Source organism: Triturus cristatus, chromosome 5_2 (genome assembly GCF_964204655.1).
Source record: "Triturus cristatus chromosome 5_2, aTriCri1.1, whole genome shotgun sequence".
Taxonomy (NCBI): domain Eukaryota; kingdom Metazoa; phylum Chordata; class Amphibia; order Caudata; family Salamandridae; genus Triturus; species Triturus cristatus.
In genome coordinates this window covers 55772695-55793848 of record NC_140588.1, presented here as the reverse complement: position 1 = coordinate 55793848, position 21154 = coordinate 55772695, and the positions used below count along the sequence as shown (strand labels likewise).

At 43.5% G+C, this 21154-nt stretch overlaps 1 protein-coding gene across 1 annotated transcript in view; it reads right to left on the bottom strand.

Annotated features, from left to right (window-relative positions):
* FRRS1L (ferric chelate reductase 1 like) overlaps positions 1 to 20776 on the bottom strand; it is a 107783-nt gene extending 87007 nt beyond the window's left edge. Inside the window, exon 1 of the mRNA XM_085606844.1 lies at positions 20292 to 20776. Within this exon, the coding sequence (XP_085462970.1) occupies positions 20292 to 20508 (217 nt within the window). The 5' untranslated portion in view covers positions 20509 to 20776. The remainder of the gene's footprint in view (positions 1 to 20291) is intronic.
* Between the last annotated feature and the right edge of the window lie 378 nt (positions 20777 to 21154).

Sequence of the window (21154 nt, the reverse complement as noted above, 5' to 3'; positions counted from 1 at the left end):
GGACCATCTGCCGTTGCACTGATCTGATTGCTTTGCCTTGCAGGCGCTGCACCTTGAGCATATTCCCCTCAAGACCGGCGAATACACTTGGATCCTCGCCCTGTGCAACAGGACTGGCTGCCCTTGCTCTGCGGCGTCTGACACCTGTGTGGGTGCGCTCGGTGGGGAACTATGTGCCTGCACTGTTGTCACCCTCTGCCAGCGTGGAATGTTGATATAGTGAGATTGCCAACAAGGGATTTTACTTGAGGTTACTTAGTTCTATTTCTTTGTAATTAAGATTGAAAGTGTATTTTAGATCAATTATACACATACAATAAATGTTTGTCAAGAACTTATCAAAGATAAAAATTACACACACGGGAATGATTGTGAATAAAACACAAGTCTTTTTATATATCAATCAAAATCAAGATAAGGGGGATACACAAAGGAACAGTAAATTTCAAGCAATATAACATGAAAGATGGGTTAACTTAAATCCACATTTCATCAGAAAACATCTATTTCCAGGTGGTTTTAACAGAGATTAATTTCATAAATGAAAAGAAATCAGCTGTAATTATCAAATAATGTGGAATTAGATGACGGTGTCGACGTTTCGGTCTTGGTGGCAGAAGTCCGTCAGACCATCTTCAGGACAGTTAATAATTGCACAAAAAACCCTTTGTGAATTCGGGACGAGCAAACAGCTCAATCTTCGTTTTTATATACTTTTGCCAAACCGTATTAGATGAATCTAATTGTTGATAAAGTAACTCCTACATGGAGATTCATATATGAGAGATCCTCGTTTCTTCTGGTGTCCTTTTACTGTAGACATAGAAAGTGAACACAAGTTGACTCGTGGTGTCCTTTTATTTTTAGGTTTCAATCAGACTCGGAAAAAGCTCTGCCGCAGTCAGGAACGCCTGAATGTTGGCCTCCCATGCTGTCCTCCTCGGACACCACCATCTGCTGGAGGCTAGCCACTGTATGCCTCCTGGCTCTCGGTGGTGGTGGCGGTGGTGATGCTGGTGGCGGTGGTGATGCTGGTGATGGTGGTGGTGGTGGTGGTGATGCTGGTGATGGTGGTGGTGGTGGTGGTGTGGTGTGCTCTGCAGGCGACAAGACCTCCTCCTCCTGTGTTTTCCCTCTCATGGGTGCCTTTCCTGTGTCCCCTTCTGCCGCCCTGCGCGATGGCTCGCCTGTGGAGACAGAATGTACATTTGCTCACTTGTCTGGCAGCATTTGCGTAATAATACATTTCATGACTGCCAATCAAACTGACTGTCCTCTGCTTGCTAATTGCTGATGTGTGTCACATGCCTTTGGGTTTAGTGGACTGACTGTTATGATATGTGTTACTTCTGACTACAGCTCCCATAATGCATTGCTGGTTTTTAGTAAATTATGTACTGGAGTGGGAATCATACTGCCTCATTGGGGATTGGGGTTAGGGAGTGGGGGGCACAGCATGCTGTGCATGCATCTTACCTTGCCTGTTGCCAGCTCTGGCTGAGCTGTCTGCATCCCCAATCCCACTCACACTCTCCGGCTGGAGGGTGGACTCCACCAGGAGATTCAGGGCAGTTGGTGCAGGTGCTGTGGATCTCCCTCCAACTGTCTGCTTGGCTTGCCTCATTCTCTCTGCCAACCTCTCCTTTGCACGCTTCCTGAGGTCATACCAGCGTTTTTTAAGTTCTTCAATGGAGCACTGGGTTACACCAATGGCATTAATCCTTTCCTGGATAACCAGACATATCGGCCTCTTCTGTGATTCAGGGACATGCAGGGAATTTTTTCCAAACAGTTTATCATGGTCCTTTGTAACCTCCTCAATCAGGACCTCCAGCTCCCTGTCACTGAATTTGTGTTTCCTTCTGCGCTCTCCGGCCTTCTTTTCCTTCTCCTGGTTGTCCATTTCAGGACTGGGATGTCAGCAAAAACTTGGAAAAGTTGCTCCTGGGTTGTTTGCTGTGCTCCCTGCCTCTCCAACAGCTTCAGGATCAGTGCAGCTGCATTGTGAGGTCATGAGGAAGCACAGGATTGGCTGATTCAACAATTTGGGATTATTCAAAATACCGGATTTGCTAATTACCGAATCGGTATTAAGGAATCGGTAATACCTATTTGGTAATGGGGATCCGGTAATTTTTTTACCGATTTTTACCGAATCGGTAATTTTTACCGATTTTTTATCTACATCTGAAATACTGAGTTCTTAATTACGAATCGGTAAAATTCGCCATTAAGAACTCAGTATTTCGGTTTTACCTACATCTGGCCCTAAGTCACGCATTTATAGCTCCTTTGAACTGAATGTGCCATGAGGCGCTGATAATAATAACAACAAAAGAGCATCGGCACTTGCTGTTTTGCTGCTGCCTGCCCCCAGGCAACTTAATTAGCTCTGCGGCTCTGTACTCACAGCTGCCGTTTTCATTGGAATCGTAGCTACAGTGAGTTATCAACTGTGCCTGTTATACATTGTTTTCGCAAAGCCTGAGCAGGGCTGAGAAAAAAACAAGCCTACTGTGGCCAGGACTGGCTACAGTCTCTGGGACATGTGGACCCAATCTTTCTAAACGAATACAGCATTTGCTCAGTAACAAACAGTAGCAGCAAGCGCACGCCAGACCCAGCGCAAGTGCACTCACCAATGCCTTCTGTTTTTTTCCAGGCATGAAGGGGACTCTGCAGTCAATGGTCTACGCGGCAGCTCCAGCCTGGATTAAACTTTTTCTTGGCCTGACAAGTGGTACAGCACGCATCCATGGTGGTCTTAGCCTGGTGCAGTCATCTTAAAACATGTTGCCACTCTCTGTGCGCCCACATGCTGCTGCACCAGCCGCCAGACATCATGCACCAACACGTACTTGTCCCAGCCTGCCTGACGCAGGTGCTCAGGTCAGCTGACAGCTCAAACAAGACTTCGGATAGGACAGAGAAGGACACTCCTGTCCTGCCAGCCCTGATGTCTCAAAGCAGCTCAGCTGCGTGGCACCCAGTACAAAGGCGCCACACTTCTGGACACAATGTCAGGTGAGTGTAGGAATCACTTTGATTCACTGACAACATTTTAGAAGAGGGAAGGCGGAAGATTTAAAAAACGTAATCAGCTGTCTCTCTTACCTCCTTTAACTTGTATCGAAGCACAGGCAATTTGCTGTGAAAATAAAGCAGTTTTTGCTTCAAAAATCAGGACCCCGCCTGAATCCATTGTGTTGTACCAGGCAATTTTTAGCTCTAAAAGGCATTTAGTAATTGGTGTTTCAGGGTCTCTAGGAACTGAGTAATTTGCATAAGAGGTCATTCTGCGTTGGGAAATACGTGTGGTAACAGAAAAGGGCAGCTGACTCCGGAGCGTGTGGCTCACGATTCGATCCCCTGTGCCGGCCGCAGCTCAGCACCATGTGACTCTGGGCAATAGCACACTTAATCTCCCCGATGCCCCCAGCGCCTTGAGACCCTTAAGGGTGAGTAGTTTGTGCTCTACAAATACTGGATTTGGATGCCTTGCTCTAGCCTACGGGCCGTGTAGCAGTGGGGCAGCGTTCAATAAATCTGGAGCTGTACAAGCTCACCTTTCTAGCGCGATCCCTACATTTCATCACCTCATAAGGTAGAGGAATCATCGGTCCATAGAAGGTGCAGCAGAAGCAGTAGGAGCAATAGCCCACAATATTATATAAACAACAGAAATACAAACAGCACAGGGAGTTTAAACAGTAAAGCAGCAAGTAAGCATCAAGCAATCGTGAGGGAGGCTGGTCATCGTGTGTTGGGGAGGCCTAGGCCACAGCCCCTCCCTGGTGGTGAGGAAGCAGTCAGCATTAGGTTGGTTCAGTTTGTGCCCCATGATGGAGGGCTGCTCCCAGTATGCATTCCTAGTGCTTCTACGTAAGCTCTACGCCCCTTTGTGTCCCTAGGGAGCCCTCGCCCTTACACTCGCTCTACCCTCTGAAGAGGTAGAGCTTACTGTGGATCTGCAGTGAAAGTGTCTCAGAATGAAGGGTAGAGGATGTTTGTGGCATCTGTGGTCAAGTAGCAAAGTGGACATCTGTGATTAATCTCCTTAGGCTCTTAAGGTGGTTAAAGATGCCATCAAGGTGCCTGGGCTACAGTCATCTAATCGCTACTTCAGACTTATTTGGTTCAGCAGCTAGTTACGCCAGCTCCCCAAAATTGTTAAAAATTATCCGGCGGAAGAAGCCTCAAGTCCATCTGTTCTACTTGAAGTCCCATCCCACCGTATTGTCCATAAGTTCTAAGGGACACAGGGGCAGAGTAGTAAGAAATAAAGAAATGTGGACGCTTACAGGTGCAGCCATAGAAGAAAAGCTGGGTACCGTCACGGTCCTCTCTCAGGACACAGTCCTGCATCAGCTAAATCTCATCACACAACACCCAGTGCAACCTATCACTCATACTCAGCTCATCAACCAATGTCAAATAGTGGAAGCAGTAGAAGAAATTGATATGGATATAGAGGACGCTATGGCTGGTCTCAAACCAAATGGTGTTGGTATTAGGTTGATCTCCGAGCCGATGTTCACGTTTGAGCCTATGAGGCCTGCGGCTCTATCCTTTCCCTTAAAAGTTGAGTCAGTACCACAAATGTCTCATTCTAAAGAGGTCCCCTGAGTGTCACATAATGAGAAATGTGGGGATGTACGCAGCCTTGATCCTGGTGAATTGGAGGACTTTTCTTTGCAGGACATCGCAATATATATGGAATAAAATCTAGTTTTGGAAGCTAATTTTAAATCGTCAGTTGCCCTAGAAACTGTTCTGAGCCTGCCATTGGACTGTCCTGTCAGTCGTCCACCTCTTCCAGCTCTGTACAGCAGTACACCTTCCTCAAGTGTATCTTTTCTATGCTCATTGGGACTGATAAAAATAGAGGAGTCCTTAAGTGGAGGGACTCAAGCATCATCGCGACTGTCGAATGAGTGAACTAATGGGAATGGTGGAGGGACAGCTAATTCCGATATTCTTTATGCTTTAGAGAGGATCCTTTCTTCAATCTTGGCTTTGCTGGACAAATCAATTGCTAACTCTGACCATGTGTTGGACGCATTTTAATGGTGTGCAGCACCTGACTTCTGCCGATTTATGTATAGGGAGGAGAAAATGAGTATTGAGCTGAAATCTCAGGCTTCTCATACTAACAAAGTGGCGTCATATGGGATGTTAAAAATGGGAGTTTAAGTGGTTACTAATGATAGCCCGAGGGCTTTCCCCATTGGATATTCTGAAGATATCAACAAGTCAGATATTATGCTTTGTTCCTCCACCCAAATTTAGGTACCTGGGGACCATTGCCCCGTTGCTCAAGGGGAAAATGTATATGCATCTGCACTCAAGTATACTCCACAGATTTTCCCGATTTTTAAAAAAGGGGTCATCCCTCCATCTCGTGATATAGGCCCACAAAATGACCCCCCCTATTGCTAATCTGTCAAGGGCCATACTGGATGAAGGATCTACTGGGAAGGGCGCCTCTCACACGAATTGCAATGGGTTAAAAATACAGAAGGAGAAGAAGAAAAGGATGCAGCTTATTATGAAATGTAAGCCAACAAATTGAGGTTTCCAATGCCCCAGAAGAGTCTGGCTTCACTATTCAGCCTCAAGAAGTAAATGAGTTGAATATAGTTGGGCCTCATGATGGTCAGGAGTCGGGGTCCCTGGTAGCAAATTCTCTCTTTTCCTGTTATAAAAGATGTACCAGTATTAGGTTGACAAGGGCATTAAAGGGTTTACGGACATGGGGATATCAGATCATAATAATTGGGGAGGATTGGGCACTGGATTACAGAATGATGAAGCAGGTATAGGTTTGGTGGTGTTATGAACCCCAATGTACCCCAAATATAGGCCTAGGTAGTTGCATGACCTTTTACCTACATTTGTCCTACTTTGCTCTACATAACGGTTCTGGTGCTGACCTTTTACCTAGTTAGGTGCTGAATAAATGTTGTGTGGTTTTCTCCGAAAACTGGCCTCATTTATTATGCATGAGGATTCTTAGTATCAAAGCAGAATTACCATCTTCTGCATAATAACTGTACAAGGGTCACCAGTATCGTCATCCTTGGCCGACATACAATGACACATCTAGGTAGAACCCCTGAGGGTACCTTTCGGGTATGTAAGTATCACCTCTTCGCTGGGTAAACCAGAAGAGAAGCTTCCCATGCTGACACGAGACGCTGAAGTCCCTGCACACAGACACTCCAACAAGCAGTGGTCGGACATCCCTCACGGGGTGTCCATCTTGAGACCAAGACGGGGTCCTTCGTTCTCTCACATAAGGTAATGGGGTTAACTTTATCCTTGGGGGATTCTTGGCTTTACACCTACATACATGCTAGGTACACCTACGTACACTTAGCTAGGGTTGCATCATAGGAGTGCACTTGATTACTGCCATGTTTCTATATGCCTGCATATATTCAGAGTTTTAGCACCATGGTAGAATTCTTCCATTTCACTTACTCTTTTGGTGCTTGTAATCATATACATCTGTTTGTGTCTAATGGTTGTTGCAGCACACGTTTTTTATAATAGAATGAGACTGGTTCAATAAATGCGTATTAAAAAAAAGTCCCCAATGTTTATTCAGTAAATCTCTTAGAGACAGAGGAATCACGAGTGACTAAGCGAAAAGTACTGCACTGTTTTCACGATCCCTGAGGGGTCAGGGTTTTCTTGTTCGACAGTTGCCAGAAACTATTTGCTTATTGGTAAGGTTGTGGGGCTTACTGTGGCACTGTGTGCTAGCTGATCTACAGACTAACATATCCTTAGGGGGTGTCTGGAATCAATCTGGATACAAATTCCTTAGTTTATGTTGTCCAAACACGCAGATCCTATATAGATTTATAGGAACTACATGACAGTGGATTTTGAGAATATAACAGTAAAAGCAAATAGGGATCTGCAAGGGGCAGGACACACCTCGGATAGATTTCCCTCAACCCTTTCTTGTATGGATTTTCTCCCTGTACGGATTGTTCTTAATCACAGGAAATGTTTTAATGGGGGGCTGCTTCTACTTCTCCACCAGCACAAATTTTTAAACTGGGGCTTGAAAAGAGGCACAGCAATAAGGCAGTTATAGGACCTGAGTCAGGACATGTATCTACTTCTCTCATTTTCATTTTCTTGTTCGATAGGGAACTGGGACCTTTTAATAGAAGTTTTCTACTGCAGTTATTATCTGATATCGGGGATCTGAGAATGGTAGCAAGTAGAGATAATGATCAGGTATTTCAGGATCCTCGAGAAAACTTCTGGATTCCAGAGTAACCTTCAGCTCATATTGATCATTTCAGCAGAAAGGGGATTGGTGAGTTCCCATTAGGGGAGTTGGAGGTCGATCAAATAGACTCTTGTAGGGATGACATTTAGGGTTAGGGTAGAGTCGTATCTAACGGCAGGGGGTTGTGAATCCAAAGGGTATTTTAACCTTGGTTGCAGCATTACAGGGAAAAGAGTGAATAGTATTGCGGGATATGCTGGCCAAAGGGTCAGGGAATTCAGAGGGGGAGATGAGTTGGCCCATTGGAGTTGGGTAGCCGTTTCCCTTAATGCTTCTAAAGGAAACATAAAACTCCCCATGCTGCAGAGGTAGTCCCCTGGGCAAAATCTTGTCCTGGAATACGGCAGGTTTAGGACACCCAAGCTTCAAGTAAAAGTTTAATAATGTTATTTTAACCATTGATCATTTGTTTGCAGGAAACATGGAGTTGTGCAGATTTTAATTATGAGAACTATTTTGTTTTCTGCTGTACAGCAAAACCTTCAGTAAAAAGTCATGCAGGCAGAGGGTTAGCTATTTTACTTAGCGGTAGTATAAATTGGAATACTGTGATCTTTGCATAACTGTAAAATTTTTATCTTGTGCTTAACATTGGCTTTGGGTAATGTTATAGGACAGTACTCAACTTTTTTATTGGTAAATGTTTCTATTTCCCCTGTGAAGCCGTCTAACTCTTTGGTTAAATCCATGTTTTCTTTCATGCGTAATATTAAAATCTTAGAAGAATGCCCATTGATAATTATGGTGGGAGATTTCAATGATAAAATCTCAAATTGTCCCTCTTTGACCTTTGGTAATCAGGAATTGGGAGGTGTATGGGACATCCCTGAGACATATTTGCTCGGTCACATTAGATTAGAAAGGTGAGGTTTATGTTTTTTGATTGTCTGAGAACCATTGACCTTGTTAGTTTAAATGGGAGATTTCCAGAGAACTCTCCAGCATTTGGTGTTATTTAGATCATGTGGGAGCAAGAAGCGAGCTAATGGTGCTAACCACTTAGTGGCTCCCTCTTGGGAGGTAAAAAGTTAGACCGGGAGCTGAACTCCCTAGTAAGGAACAATTTAAGCAGCCATCATTGGTGAGGCAAATGAAAATGAATCGATTAAAGCGGGTAAGAACGAGATTGAAGGCATCTAAACGTAGAGGAGCAGAGAATAAAAAATTGATTAAACTGAGAGAGGTTGAACTTTCTGGTGACTTGCGCAAATATTGGGCTTTAATAGCCAAATACTGTGACTGCAGAATTAAAGCTGAAGCCATTTTAATATCCGATGCTGAATAAGTTCAATACATCTCACAACTATATGCATTAAATTCTAGGGGCGGGTTTTATTTGGAATCAACCAGTGATTCCCCATTAGGTGAATGCTTATGGCCCTCTTTTTCGTGAGGAGATAGAGTGTTTTATTAAAGGAGCAAGGTACTCTGGGGCGATGGGCCCGGACGTTCTCTCGATAGCCATTATTAAACAAGATATCTCCGCATGGGCCCCTTTTCTCCATCCGGTGCTTTAATATGGCTATGTACATGGGACTATTCCATCCTCTTGGAAAGGAAGCGTAGGTCCTAAAACTTCTTCTGCCAGTTCTAGACAGATCGCATTGCTAGATGCGATGGGAAAATTGTTTGCTAAGAGTATTCATCTTCACCTTGAGGACTTGGCATTTGCTAATTATTTTGTTCCTGGGGAGCAGGCGGGTTTCCGTAAGCATAGTGGCGCATCACAGTTCTGAAATCTTGATTGCAAAGTACCCAGTGAGTAAATCGCCTTGTATACTGCCTTTATAGATTTCTCCATAGTGTTCGACAGGATCGACCGAGGGACGCTGTGGAGGAAATTGGTCACAATGGGAATTTCCGTGTACTTGCTTAGGTTGACTATTGCATGGCACTCTTCCACTTGGTCTCATGTCCTGATGGGAGGGGGCAGGGTGTGTCAAATAAAGTAGAAACCCATAATCGGTTGAAGCAAGTGTGTTTACTAGCACCTCTCCTTTTTTCCCTTTATATCAATAACTTGCCTGGTAGGGTGGGGCCCTGCAAGGGGGACTCACCGAAATTAGGAACAATTAAACTTGGCTGTATACTCTACACGGATGACGCTACCCTGTTATATTTAACCCTGGCTTACAGTGGCGTCTCAATGAGTTAGAACACTATGCCAATGAATATTGCTTAAAAATAAACATTTCCAAGACAAAATTATGTTTTTTGGTCCCGAAGATGCAGGGTTTAGGAAAAATGTGCACTGGTTTTTGGAGAAAGATAAGCTAGAAGCAATAAAATTGTACCCGTATTTAGGTACAATTTTTTTCAAACAACTGCTCTAGCATTGAGCACACTCATCAGTGCAGTGGTAAGGCAACATCTCAGGCTTCTGCAATTGGCAGACTTTATAAATGCTGCGGACAAAGACATTTTACCCACGTTTTAGCAGTTTATAAGATTAAAATCCCGCCCTCACTGAGTTACGCTTGCAAATCGGTGGATGAGCAGCACTGGGACTTTTTTGAGAAGGTAGAAGGGTACATTCAGCACAAATATGTAAGCTGAATTGTGCAGCAGCTCCAGCACCGCTTCGGCTTGAATTTGGGCTTCTTTGGCCAATGTGTTTGCTATGGCAGCAAACCTAAGGTGGTGTAATAATAACTTATTGAATAGTGAAGTGAGTTCTATAGGGGCTGTGATAAAATATGAAGTCTTCTCTTGTCTGAAGGGAAAAAGTGTTGTTTTTAGAAATTATGAGAAAGCTTCAGTTATGTTCAGATTGGGGCAAAGTAAAGCAAGCCCTCTTCCAAAGCAGGTTTTGAAAACTTTAAATAAAAAAATAATCTATTAAGTTAGTTGCAAAAGAGATACTGTACTGTGTTCATGGCACATTAGGAATGTCATTATAGTGGGGAGTAGCATGTGCAAAAAAACTAAACCATATGTCTTATGGAATCTTCTCCATGGAGTGCGTAGAACCATTCTGTTACTAAGGCTGAACTTGCTCCCATTATTAATCATAACAGGAGCATGCGAGGGATTAGCTAGTGAGGATAGACTCTGCCGCCTGTATGGAAATTGGATGCAAGATTTAAACCATGTGCTATTTGTCTGTCCCCTACTTCAGCCAGTACGACGTCGATTATTAAGACCAGTGTTCCGAAAGTATATTACTACCTCTGCAGTGGAGGCCCGGAATTGTCTTTTGCCCCCACCCTCTGAATCAGTATGCTTCAAAAATGTTATCTTGTTTAAACAATTTTCAAACATTTTTTAGAAAGGATCATGATATTGTTCTCTGCTTTGGACATGGTAAATATGGCCCTGTGGGGTAACAAGATTTGTACATTACAAGTAGAATCATAGGGTATTAGGAAATGTACTGTTGAAATTGTTAGAGTATTTATATTGCCTAAAGGTGTTTGTATTGAATTGTATTGAGATACCATAATAGAACTGCACACTTGTCCCCAATGTATGTCATATGTTGGCCAGGTTTTGTATCTTTTCTAAACACATTGGCACACATGCACTTTATGCGTTAAGGACTTTTATTATACATGGAGTGTGTTTTTTCCTATTTTTTGCTGCTACGGACTATACACTATATATAATCAATTGTGAGATCTTTAAACTGTTAGCTTCTAGAATGTATTTGATCTTGTTGTATAATAAATGTAAGAATTGGTGTTTTAGCACTATGTGTACATTTTATGTAAAACTCCTTGAAGCTCTAAATCATAAAAATCAATCAATCAAGTCAACTAAAACATTTCTAGTTGGTTTATATACACCAGAAACAGAAATGGGGCTAAGATACAGCCTTGATGAACTCCTCTTCTGAATTTAAAAGAATCTGAACAAGAGCCATCAGAGTTATAGGAGAACAATGCAGACATATTCATGTGCAGTCATTCATAAAATAAACCACATCGAGACCTACACCGTACCTGATTGGCCCCGTCAAATGTTGATGTGAGGTCTACAAAGACTCCATGAATAGAACCATGTCTGGCAACTATATATTTTTTAATAATACAGTGCAAATTCATGCATTGATCAATGATACTCAGATCTGATCTAAAGCCATGTTGTAGGATCAAAAGAATTTGAATGTCCTCCATCCAAGAAGATAACCTCATTAGAAGCAACCTGCCCATAACCTTCACAACAGAGTCGATCACCGATATGGGCCTATAGCATTGAAGGGTGTTTTTGCCACGCTTTTTAGACACCGGAACAATAACAGAGGTAGACCAAGAAGGTAACGGAACCTCCCTAACAGCACCATTAAGAGTCTGGATAAGTAGAGGGTCCAACAAATCTGGGTTGCTAATGTAAAGATCAGCTGGAATCCCAACTGATCAGGGGCTTTATCTTTTGATAATCACAAAATAGCAACTTTATCTCCCTCGAAGGAAAAAAAACAGCTTAGAAAAATCTTCATACTGAGGCAAAGATACATTATCCCAGTCATCAAGTGGGGCATTGTAAATCTCTCTAAGTGTCTCACCCAGCGATCAGGGGCAATATGAGAACAAACTATTGCAGTATCAGAGCCAGAGAAAATCGGAGGGTTGATAATTTTCCAAAATGGGGCACTTTTTGCAAGACAACTCGCTTGCCACAAATCATCCCAAGCCTCATCATTGAGAAATATCTGCTGCCTTTTCAACTGCATTTTGTAAGCCAGCCTACCTGAGACTATTAGCACTTTATCTCTAGGGCATGAACTAATGGCCCTCTTTAGTTCTCTGTGTGGTTTATAACAATTAGAGTCGAACAACCTATTTATAAGTGGTAGAGTTGGCAAAATTCGAATGATCAACTGATATAAAAAAAAATTACCAACCTAATCGACCGCACCTAAAATATCATTGGCTAGGGCTTCGTCAAAAAACAAGGAATAAAATCACTAGCACAACTGCTAAACAACTCAACTTCAAAATCTGCTGGGAGAACCCTAGATCACCTCAACCTCGTACCCTGATGGAACAACTTAAGTCCAGACCCAATGGTCCTTAGAGGAAGCCTAACTGGCGAAAGAACCAAAATTAAAGAAAGACAAACAGGGTTATGACAACTCTGCCCATTGGAAACAATCCTTATGTTAACAATGATACTCGAAAGAGAAGCTGAAAGGAATATAAAATCAATAATGGAACAAGCACTCGCAAAACCAATAGCTTTTGCCTATGCGAGATCTATTGGCATAGCCAATTTTTTTTAGCAATGATGCAAATGGCTAAAAGTAAAGAATAAAAGATTTATGACATAGCCAGCACTGACTGCACTATAGGCTTTTTTTTTTTACTTGCAGCTATGCTGCACTGAAGCCAGCGCTACTGTAGAATCTTTACTATTACGTCCCTTTAGAATCTATAGTCTGGGGGCCGTAAGTGCATGCTGCCCCCAATCCAAAACAGGCAAGCATTTATTTACAAGTTAATCGATGTGAAAGAAAGCAAGTAACTAGGGTGTCCTGCACAGTTAACATTCTGCAACAAACATGTAAAATATTAATAAGTCTCTTTAAAAATTCCAAAAATGTATTTTATTCACATACAGCACTGTTTCATTTTAGTAGTAGTAGACCATTATACTAAATCAGTGCAAGTAATCATTTTTAAGGAATAGTTTTCAAACATGAATTTTGAAACGTTCATGCTTCCTCCCACTCTGACAATGCCAATAATGAACTTAGAGGCAAGTCAGTTATGTGCACCCTTTGGATGGCCTGGGTTGCTATTCTACATGGACAACACTTATTAAAATCAAATATTGGAGACATTTTCGCACAGCGCACATCCTGAAGGTATGTTTTTAATGATTGTATGATATGTAATAATAAAGAGCAAGAACTGCCAAAGCCAATAGGGTTCGCCTATGCAAAATCTATAGTCTTTGTCAATGTTTTTTGGAGCTGTGGCAGATAACTATAATAAAGATGTGAAATAACAGAGAGAGGTACAGACTTGGGGAATCGGATTCGAGTCTCTGCATCAGCTCAACATCCTGTGATCCATGCCAAATAATGGAATCTCCGCAGAGCCATAAAAAAGTGTATTTGAGCAATATAACTGGTAATGTTATAAAGCGCAGAAATACGTTATAGAAGGTTTAAGTGCTTTTTATAAAAGCTGGCTGTACTATGAACAAAGGTGATCTGTACTCTGAAGGTGCGCCAGTGGCCTAGGTGAGGAGAAGAGGAAGCCTGTAAGGGATGGAGCCTGTGAGATAATAGAGGAAGGACCAGGAAGGCCTGCCACCATCGGGAGTATTGGTATGACAGACAGTCGCTAAGGAGTGGAACCATAGAGGTCAGAGCTGGTTCCGAGTTGGGGGTAGCATTAAAATATAGCAATAATAGGCCTTCAGTGGGTTTCCTAGACCTTTTGGCCCCATGCCACTGCACCGGCTGCACCATTGAAATCATGACACTAGCGCCTGCAATGTTTTTGCACAGGTGACCGCTTCTTTAGCAGTAAAATATTGCAATCATCGGCATTCAGTAGGTTTCCTAGACCTTTTGGCCGCTGTGCCACTTCATCTGCAGCACCATTCAAATCATAACTCTAGCGCCAGCAAGCTAATGGCACTTGTGACTACTTTTTAGTTTAAAATATGGCAATAATCATTGTTCAGTGTTTTTCCCCGAAATTTTGGGGCATGTGCTGCTGCACCATTCAAATCATGACTCTGGTGCCTGCAATGTAACAACACTTGTGACTGTTTGTTTAATAGTAAAATATATAAATTAGCTGTGTTTAGTGGGTTTCCTAGAGTATTTGACCCTTGTACCACTGAACCAGCTGCTTGATCCAAATCATGACCCTAGTGCCTGCAAGGTAACTGCACTTGTGACTGTCTGTTTAGTAGTAAAATATAGCAAGAATCGGTGTTCAGTGGGTTTCCTAAAGCTTTTGGCAGCTGTGCCGCTGCACCTGCTGCACCATTCAAATCAAGACCCTAGTGCCTGCAAGGTAACTGAACTTGTGACTAAATTTATAATAGAAACCTATAGCAAGAATCAGTGTTCAGTGGGTTTCCTAGAACTTGTGGCCCCTGTGCCACTGCACCTACTGCACTATTCAAATCATAACCCTTGCGCCTGCAAGATAAATGCACTTGTCTGCTTGTTTAGTAGTAAAATATAGCAATAATCGGTGTTCAGTGGCCTTCCAAGAGTAATCGCCCTAAATAGGGCCAATAGTCTAGGGCACTTTGACTATTGGCCAAATGTCAGTCGGGTCTTTGGTGAAAGGTTTCCTCCGACGGAACCAATGCAGGCTTCGCCGCTGGGATCATTGTGATTGCTCTGACTCTAAATAGAGTGGGGGAACCATGAGTTTGGAGGACAGGGTACTGCACCAAGTTTTTGGCAGAGTACACTGTTTGCCAAATTCTAAAAAAAGGTTGTTAGTTTTTCTTACCACTTGTAACCTGCAAGACCCGTTTCAGACCATGCAAATCAACGTGTATAGCTCCTGTTCCACTGCCTTGCAAGGGCTACTTTCTGGTATAATTGGCCTACAGCAGTTATCATGGGTACTTTCATATATTTATTGTAGAAGCTAAGATGGACTCAGACTGTACATTAAGCTTCTACTCTGCCTTTAATATGGACATTTTGCACAATATATGCCAACAATTAACCTGAGAATCAATGTCAATTATAGAAGATGATATTCAAAAGTTTAAGGGTTTGGAAATTATAAATTCATTATATAAGATTACATAATGATGACTCAATACAGCCAGTCACACAACAATATAATGAAACTTCCATGCAAAAGAAAAAACAGAAACCTGAGCTGTAAGGAAAGAAAGAATAACTTAGACTGAGAGGCAAGTAACAGCCAATAAGTACTGAAGGGTCCAGGATGCAAACAAAGCTTACAGGAGTAATTTCTGTAATTTTGCATTACACTTTTCATGTGAAATCAGTGAAAACTATGCCATTGCACCCGTTCACTTAATTATGAGTAACTTGGCACAACAAAATGTTCCAGCTGGTGCACAGGAACAATGAATTTAGTGAGTGTGAATGGCTGCTGCATTTAGTGTTCTGTTGGATTAAGTGCTGTTTTCTTAGCACAAAATGCATCCTCTGGTCCATTTTTGATGCAAAGGTGTGTGTTGCGCTAAGTAAATGTTGCTAACTGCTTGGTTACGCTCCTCATGTAATTCTGTATAATATTGTGTGATTTTGCAGTAATTTTGTGTAAATAGGCTACAGCAAATTATGCGAGTTAAGTCTGCTCCTACTTACCTCTAAAGAAGGGGGACAAAGGGCCAGGGGCACAGTGGCAGGTCCTCAGCTAAGGCAGAGGAGTGTTGCCCCACTCACTGCTTTGCAGCAGTGAAATAAAGGAAAAATAAAATTATAATAACTTGAGGTTATTGTCATTTTATTTTCTCCTGCTGCTGCAGCTTTGCGGGGTGGGGCGGGGTGGGGTGGGACTGCTCTGCTCACAGAGCTGGGGGAGGAGGACTGGTGGGCACACTAAGTACATATGACTGTTTGGCCGGCCGTCTCGTGCCGGCCAAACAGTCATGTGCACTTTGCATGTTTTCCACCCAGGCTGCATTACACCCTGGGTGGAGAACATGCCCAGGCTCCCATTCCCTGTCTGAGCGCCAAACTGTGGCAATCAGACCAATCACAACGCTGCATTGCAGCGTTGTGTTTGGCTTAGGGGACCCTGGATGCCTCCTGTTGCGGTCCGAGTCTGATGCAGTGATAAGATAAGTGTTTTTATTTTCTTTATTTTTTAACACCCCCTACCCCTCCGCCCACACGCCCGCCCCATCACCCTGATCCCGGCTGGCCGCCACTGCAGGGGAAAGAAACCTAACAATAATGTGGATGGACACAAGCTGCTGAAACTGACATGGCAGTCAGGCACTTCCATAACAAGTTGAGGAGAGGCCTAATCTCTAACCAATAAAGCCAAAAACTCACCCACAGCAAGAGTGCACCAGGTTTTCCTTTCTTCTCACTCTGAGTTATACTTTTTCATCACAGCTTAGGCTGCTACTTTTACTTCAATTGTGTAAGACCCCTTCCTGATGATGACTCTGTAAATGACTAATGGGGGTTGAAACATAGAGGGTAACCTCCTTGGACTGTTTGATTCTAAAACTAATTAGGACCATTGCAGGTTTCTAGCGGATTATTTCATGCACTATTATTTGCATCTGACAGTCATTGCTTAATTGAAGTACTCCTTACTGTATGATATTTTCTACTCACCTGTGCACTATGCTGCATCACTTTGAACAATTGCAGCACTTTTTGTGAATATATTTCTTGTTTATGCAGTTCTGTCCTTTTTTTGCTTTATTATCAATTATCATTTCTTCAATATATTTTAAAATCACAATGAACTATTTGCTCCCATGGGAAACACTGCTTTTATGTACAATTGTGCCCAGGTTCTCAGGGTATTGGGTTAGCCCCTTAAATTGCCACTACTGATGTTCAACCAGGGCTCATGTTTGCCTGATGAGGAGACATTGACTTAAGTTTTCCTTTTCTGGAAGAAGCTGTTTATCTGACCTGAGCTGCCTAGAAGTCACCCTGCCTGCTGAGAAAGGGGAGGAGCCTGTCAAACCTGCATAATGTGAGACTGTCCCGGAACATCCAGAAGCGTTGAGACTCCGGTGCTGGTGGAGTCTGCCAGAGGAAGAAGAATGAAAGAAAGCGATCTGTGTGGTCCAGGTGTCGGAGTGCATAAGACTCTCCTGGTTTTGGTTTAAGGCAGAAGCTGCAGATTTACAGCTGCTCAGTACTGCTACAGCAAAATTGCACCCGAGGGTAGGCATGTGTTGCTGAGCTGTGTTCAAATAAGTGAGACTATATGGCACCACCTGGCAATGAGAGCTAGGCAAAAAAAGATGTAAAACCTAATACGGGAGATTCGGGATCCAAATAGGGGTCTAGTGTTCGACACACATTTCATCAGTACTATCAAAACCTATATTAGGATGATTTAAAGGGGAACCCTAGAGAGATCAAGGAATATCTGGACTTAACCCCAGGAGAGCAATTTTCCTCAGAAGAATAACAACAGCTAGATGATCTCCCACAATGTATAGAAATATTACTATAGTCTTCTAGCCCGTGCTAGCGGGCTATACCGGCTTTTAAAGGCCCGCTTCCACGTTAAAGGCCTGAGCCGAAGGCGAGGGACTTTAACAAGGTAGCAGGACTTTAATAGCCGGTATAGCCCTGATACTAATAGAACATTCTGCTACTAGAGGTCATAATATTCTAATAAATAAAACAAAGGCCTCTCGAGCTCCGAGAGGCCTTTGTAAAACATTGGAATATTGCTCTGCGGGCCTTTACCGGCCCGTAGAAGCAGGGAGCACTCCATTGTCTTCAATGGAGCTCCCAACATTCCAATGTTCTAATATGCATTAATAGCCTTCCTAATGGAAAAGCTACAGGCATGGACAGCATACCTGCTAAAACATTTTTTTTATTCTCACCGCAACTTAAATATTGCATGACTTAGCAGTTTCTCCATGCGCTGACTTATGCTGACAACATTACCCTTGTGAACCCTGACCCTACAACCGCTCTTCAGGAAGAGGAAGCAGAGACGTTTGGGAGACTCTCCGGTTATGCTCTTAATCGCTATAAAACACAAGTGGTGGTCAATGGTAATATAACGGTAAATAATGTCAGAGTGGTAAAGAACGCAACCTATCTAGGGATCAATAGTTCTGCAAACATTGATGACATGGTAAAGGTAACCCCTATTAGCCAAAACTAAACAGGATTTGTTCAGATTAAACAATCTCCATCTGTCTATTGTGGGGAGATGTAATATAGTCAAAATGCTATTCTTTCCCAAGATTTTACATCTTTTCCGTGCAATTACATTACAGTTTTCAACTCAATGGCTGAAGAAATTAGAAGATTTATTCTTTCGATTTGTATGAGCATATGCCAAACAAGAAGGGCTTTTATATTTCTTACATTGCCCAGGGAAAGAGAGAGATGGGCTTTACCTAATCTCAGACTTTACTATTGGGCCACCGCACTATTGCATAGCCTGGTCCTGTTGCAAGAGAAACCGATTGAAAGGAACATTGAAGAGGTTCCGAACCCCCTTAAACGTATAATGGGGGAAGAGGCCTGGGGATGGCTGTGGCGATATTTAAACGATAACCATTATTAAAAAGTTCATTTTAAGACATTACTGGGGTTTTTTAAAGTGTGGAAAACAGTCGAAAGATTAATTGGTGTTGGCAGGCTCAAATTTTTAACACCACTAACAAATAACCTAAATCTACTAGGAATGTGTAAGGACCAAATGACTAAAAGATGACAGGAGGCTGGTTTGACTAAACTAGGGTCCTTCTTTTCTCTGGAGGGTTTTGTATCCTTTGAGGATCTTAAAGAAAAGTTTGAGCTAGATCAGAGGGATTTCTTCAAATATCTTTAAATACGGGACTCTTTATTTAAGAAAGGAGGCGGACCAATAGGATTCTCCAGAAATGTTATATTAGACAAATTGGTAGAGAATAGGGATCTGGCAATAGGGGCACCTATATTCTATTTAACTCATTGATGGGAGATGATTTGGAGCATTGGTTGTTGAAATGGTAAGAGACAATTGGTATTTTGGAGGATATATTCCAGCAATCATTTAAAATGGCACAGAATATTCTAATTGCTGCTCGGCTACAAGCGCAATATTGCAAGACCTGTTTTTCTCCCTATTACATCCCACATAAGATTGCTAAATGGGGGAGGGGCACAGGGACATATTGTCCTCGTTGTGCATTACACCATGCAGATCTGGTTCGTATTTTTGCTTCCTGTAATATGCTCATGAGGTTAAAACAAGATATCACCAAATTTTTTAAGGAAGCTTTAGGAGTAGAATGTTCCCTCTCTTGAAGCTTGATTGTGTTAGGGGTGGCGGAAGAGGAGCTGGGTGATGCCGGGCAAGATCTAGTGTTTATTTATATTGCAATTTTGCGACTGTGTATAGCATCAGCCTGGCGGGACCCCAACCCCCCTGGATTTCAGCAATGGCTTTCCCAGTTTCTGGCAATTCACAATCTGGAATTGATCTCGATTAGCCACGACGAGATCATGTCCAGCCTAGTGAAAAACATAGACCCTGAGGTGGTCCGGGATAATTTCAGGAAGGTTTGTACTCCTATTTTTGGTTTGCTTTTAGTTGATAACCCATGGGGAGCCCGCCCAGCACACTCATGGTTCAACAATGGTTCAACAATGATTGCACTAAGGCATACAAACTCCACATGCTTCTGTGACACCTCTTTATTCGGTCTGTCACCACTTACGCAGAATAACATCAACGTACTCTGTTTTGGTTTGTCACGTGGCTCTTTAAACGTGGGCACTATGTGTGTGACGCGATGCATAAAACGAATCCATTCGGGAAAGTGTTCTCGCTAAATCAAGAGATGCTGCCTGCTGCACCGGAAGTTGCTGGCCTTTGTGCTGAAGTGAAGAGCATCTGTACGTGCGTCCATATGGGCATTTCCAGAGACAGCTCCCGCTATTTGATTCCTTACCCACTCACTCCCTTGCCCTCCCCTTTTAAACATCCACGCTCTTTCCACAGCAACACTATCATTGCATCACTTATTAGGACACAGAAGAAATAGTCATAAAGCGAATCTGCAGTTTGGCGTGCTCATAAGACTCGATGCACAGCACGCGCTGGGAGGCCCCCGCTTGCATCGCCAACATGGTTGTGAAAAAATAGCGCATTTAAGCCGCCTACCCCTCTCCCAGCCCGAGATGTGCACACTGAAGGCTCCCGTAACACTGAGGACACTTGCTCGAACGCCATTGTATCACATTTGTAAACAGCGACATTGATAAGGCAGGGGGGAGGGTAGACTGGGAAAGGGGCATGCATGTCAATGTCCCTTGACAGACAGACCCCTGTCACCCCGAGCACTGCTTGAGTGATGGGGGACCGCGTGCTCTCCTCACCTTCTTCCGAGAGGTATCGCAGGTCGTAGAATTCGGATGCGAAGGTGCCGTATGAGTCTTGGTGCAGGTCGTCGAGGCCTGAATCCCGCCCCCCTTCCCGGCGGCTCTCGTCCGCGGGGCTGGCCCCGGCCAGCAGCAGCAGCCACCAGGCTCCCCAGCAGCAGCATCCTCCCAGGCAGCAGCGCATCCACCACCAGCCCATCATCATCATCAGCATGGCCCTGCGAGAGCCGGGGGATGAGCTGGAGATAGGTGGGGGGACAGCAGGGGGGAGGGGTAAGGTGGGGGCCGGATGTTGGTCGGGCAGCCGAGGGCAGGAACCGAGCCCTGGGGAGATGGGACTGCCCTGGACCGGAGCAGAGAGAAACGACCTTTCTGCCGCCGCGCGACGGCCTTAACTACCCTGTGTTTTCCCAGGCTCCGTCAGCTTCCCGTCGCCCTCTCCCTCACTCCCCTCCCACGCTGCTCTCGCTCCCTCCCCCAGAAAGACAAGGATCGGAGGGAGTAGTAGACGGATCGCGGCGGATGGCAAAATGCACCCCTTTTGGAGTTAGATGGCCCCGCGGGCACGTCCATCCGATGCCCTGCCTCTCTATTATCACGCCCCCCTCGATGTTTATGTCTCCACAAAAAGCGACAACAGAGATTGGGATGCTACTTATTGCCACAAATGGTACAATTCAATGTAATACCTGTGCTTGTCTTCTCTTTACCAGACCAACACACACACAAACAACAATGTACATGTTTTTAAATATCGTTATTCTCTCTCTCACCCCCAACGATTGCCCCTTGGCACTGGTGGATTCAGGCAGAGGGTTTTAAGGTTAAGAAAGAGGCTAGGAAAAAAGTTCTATATTTTA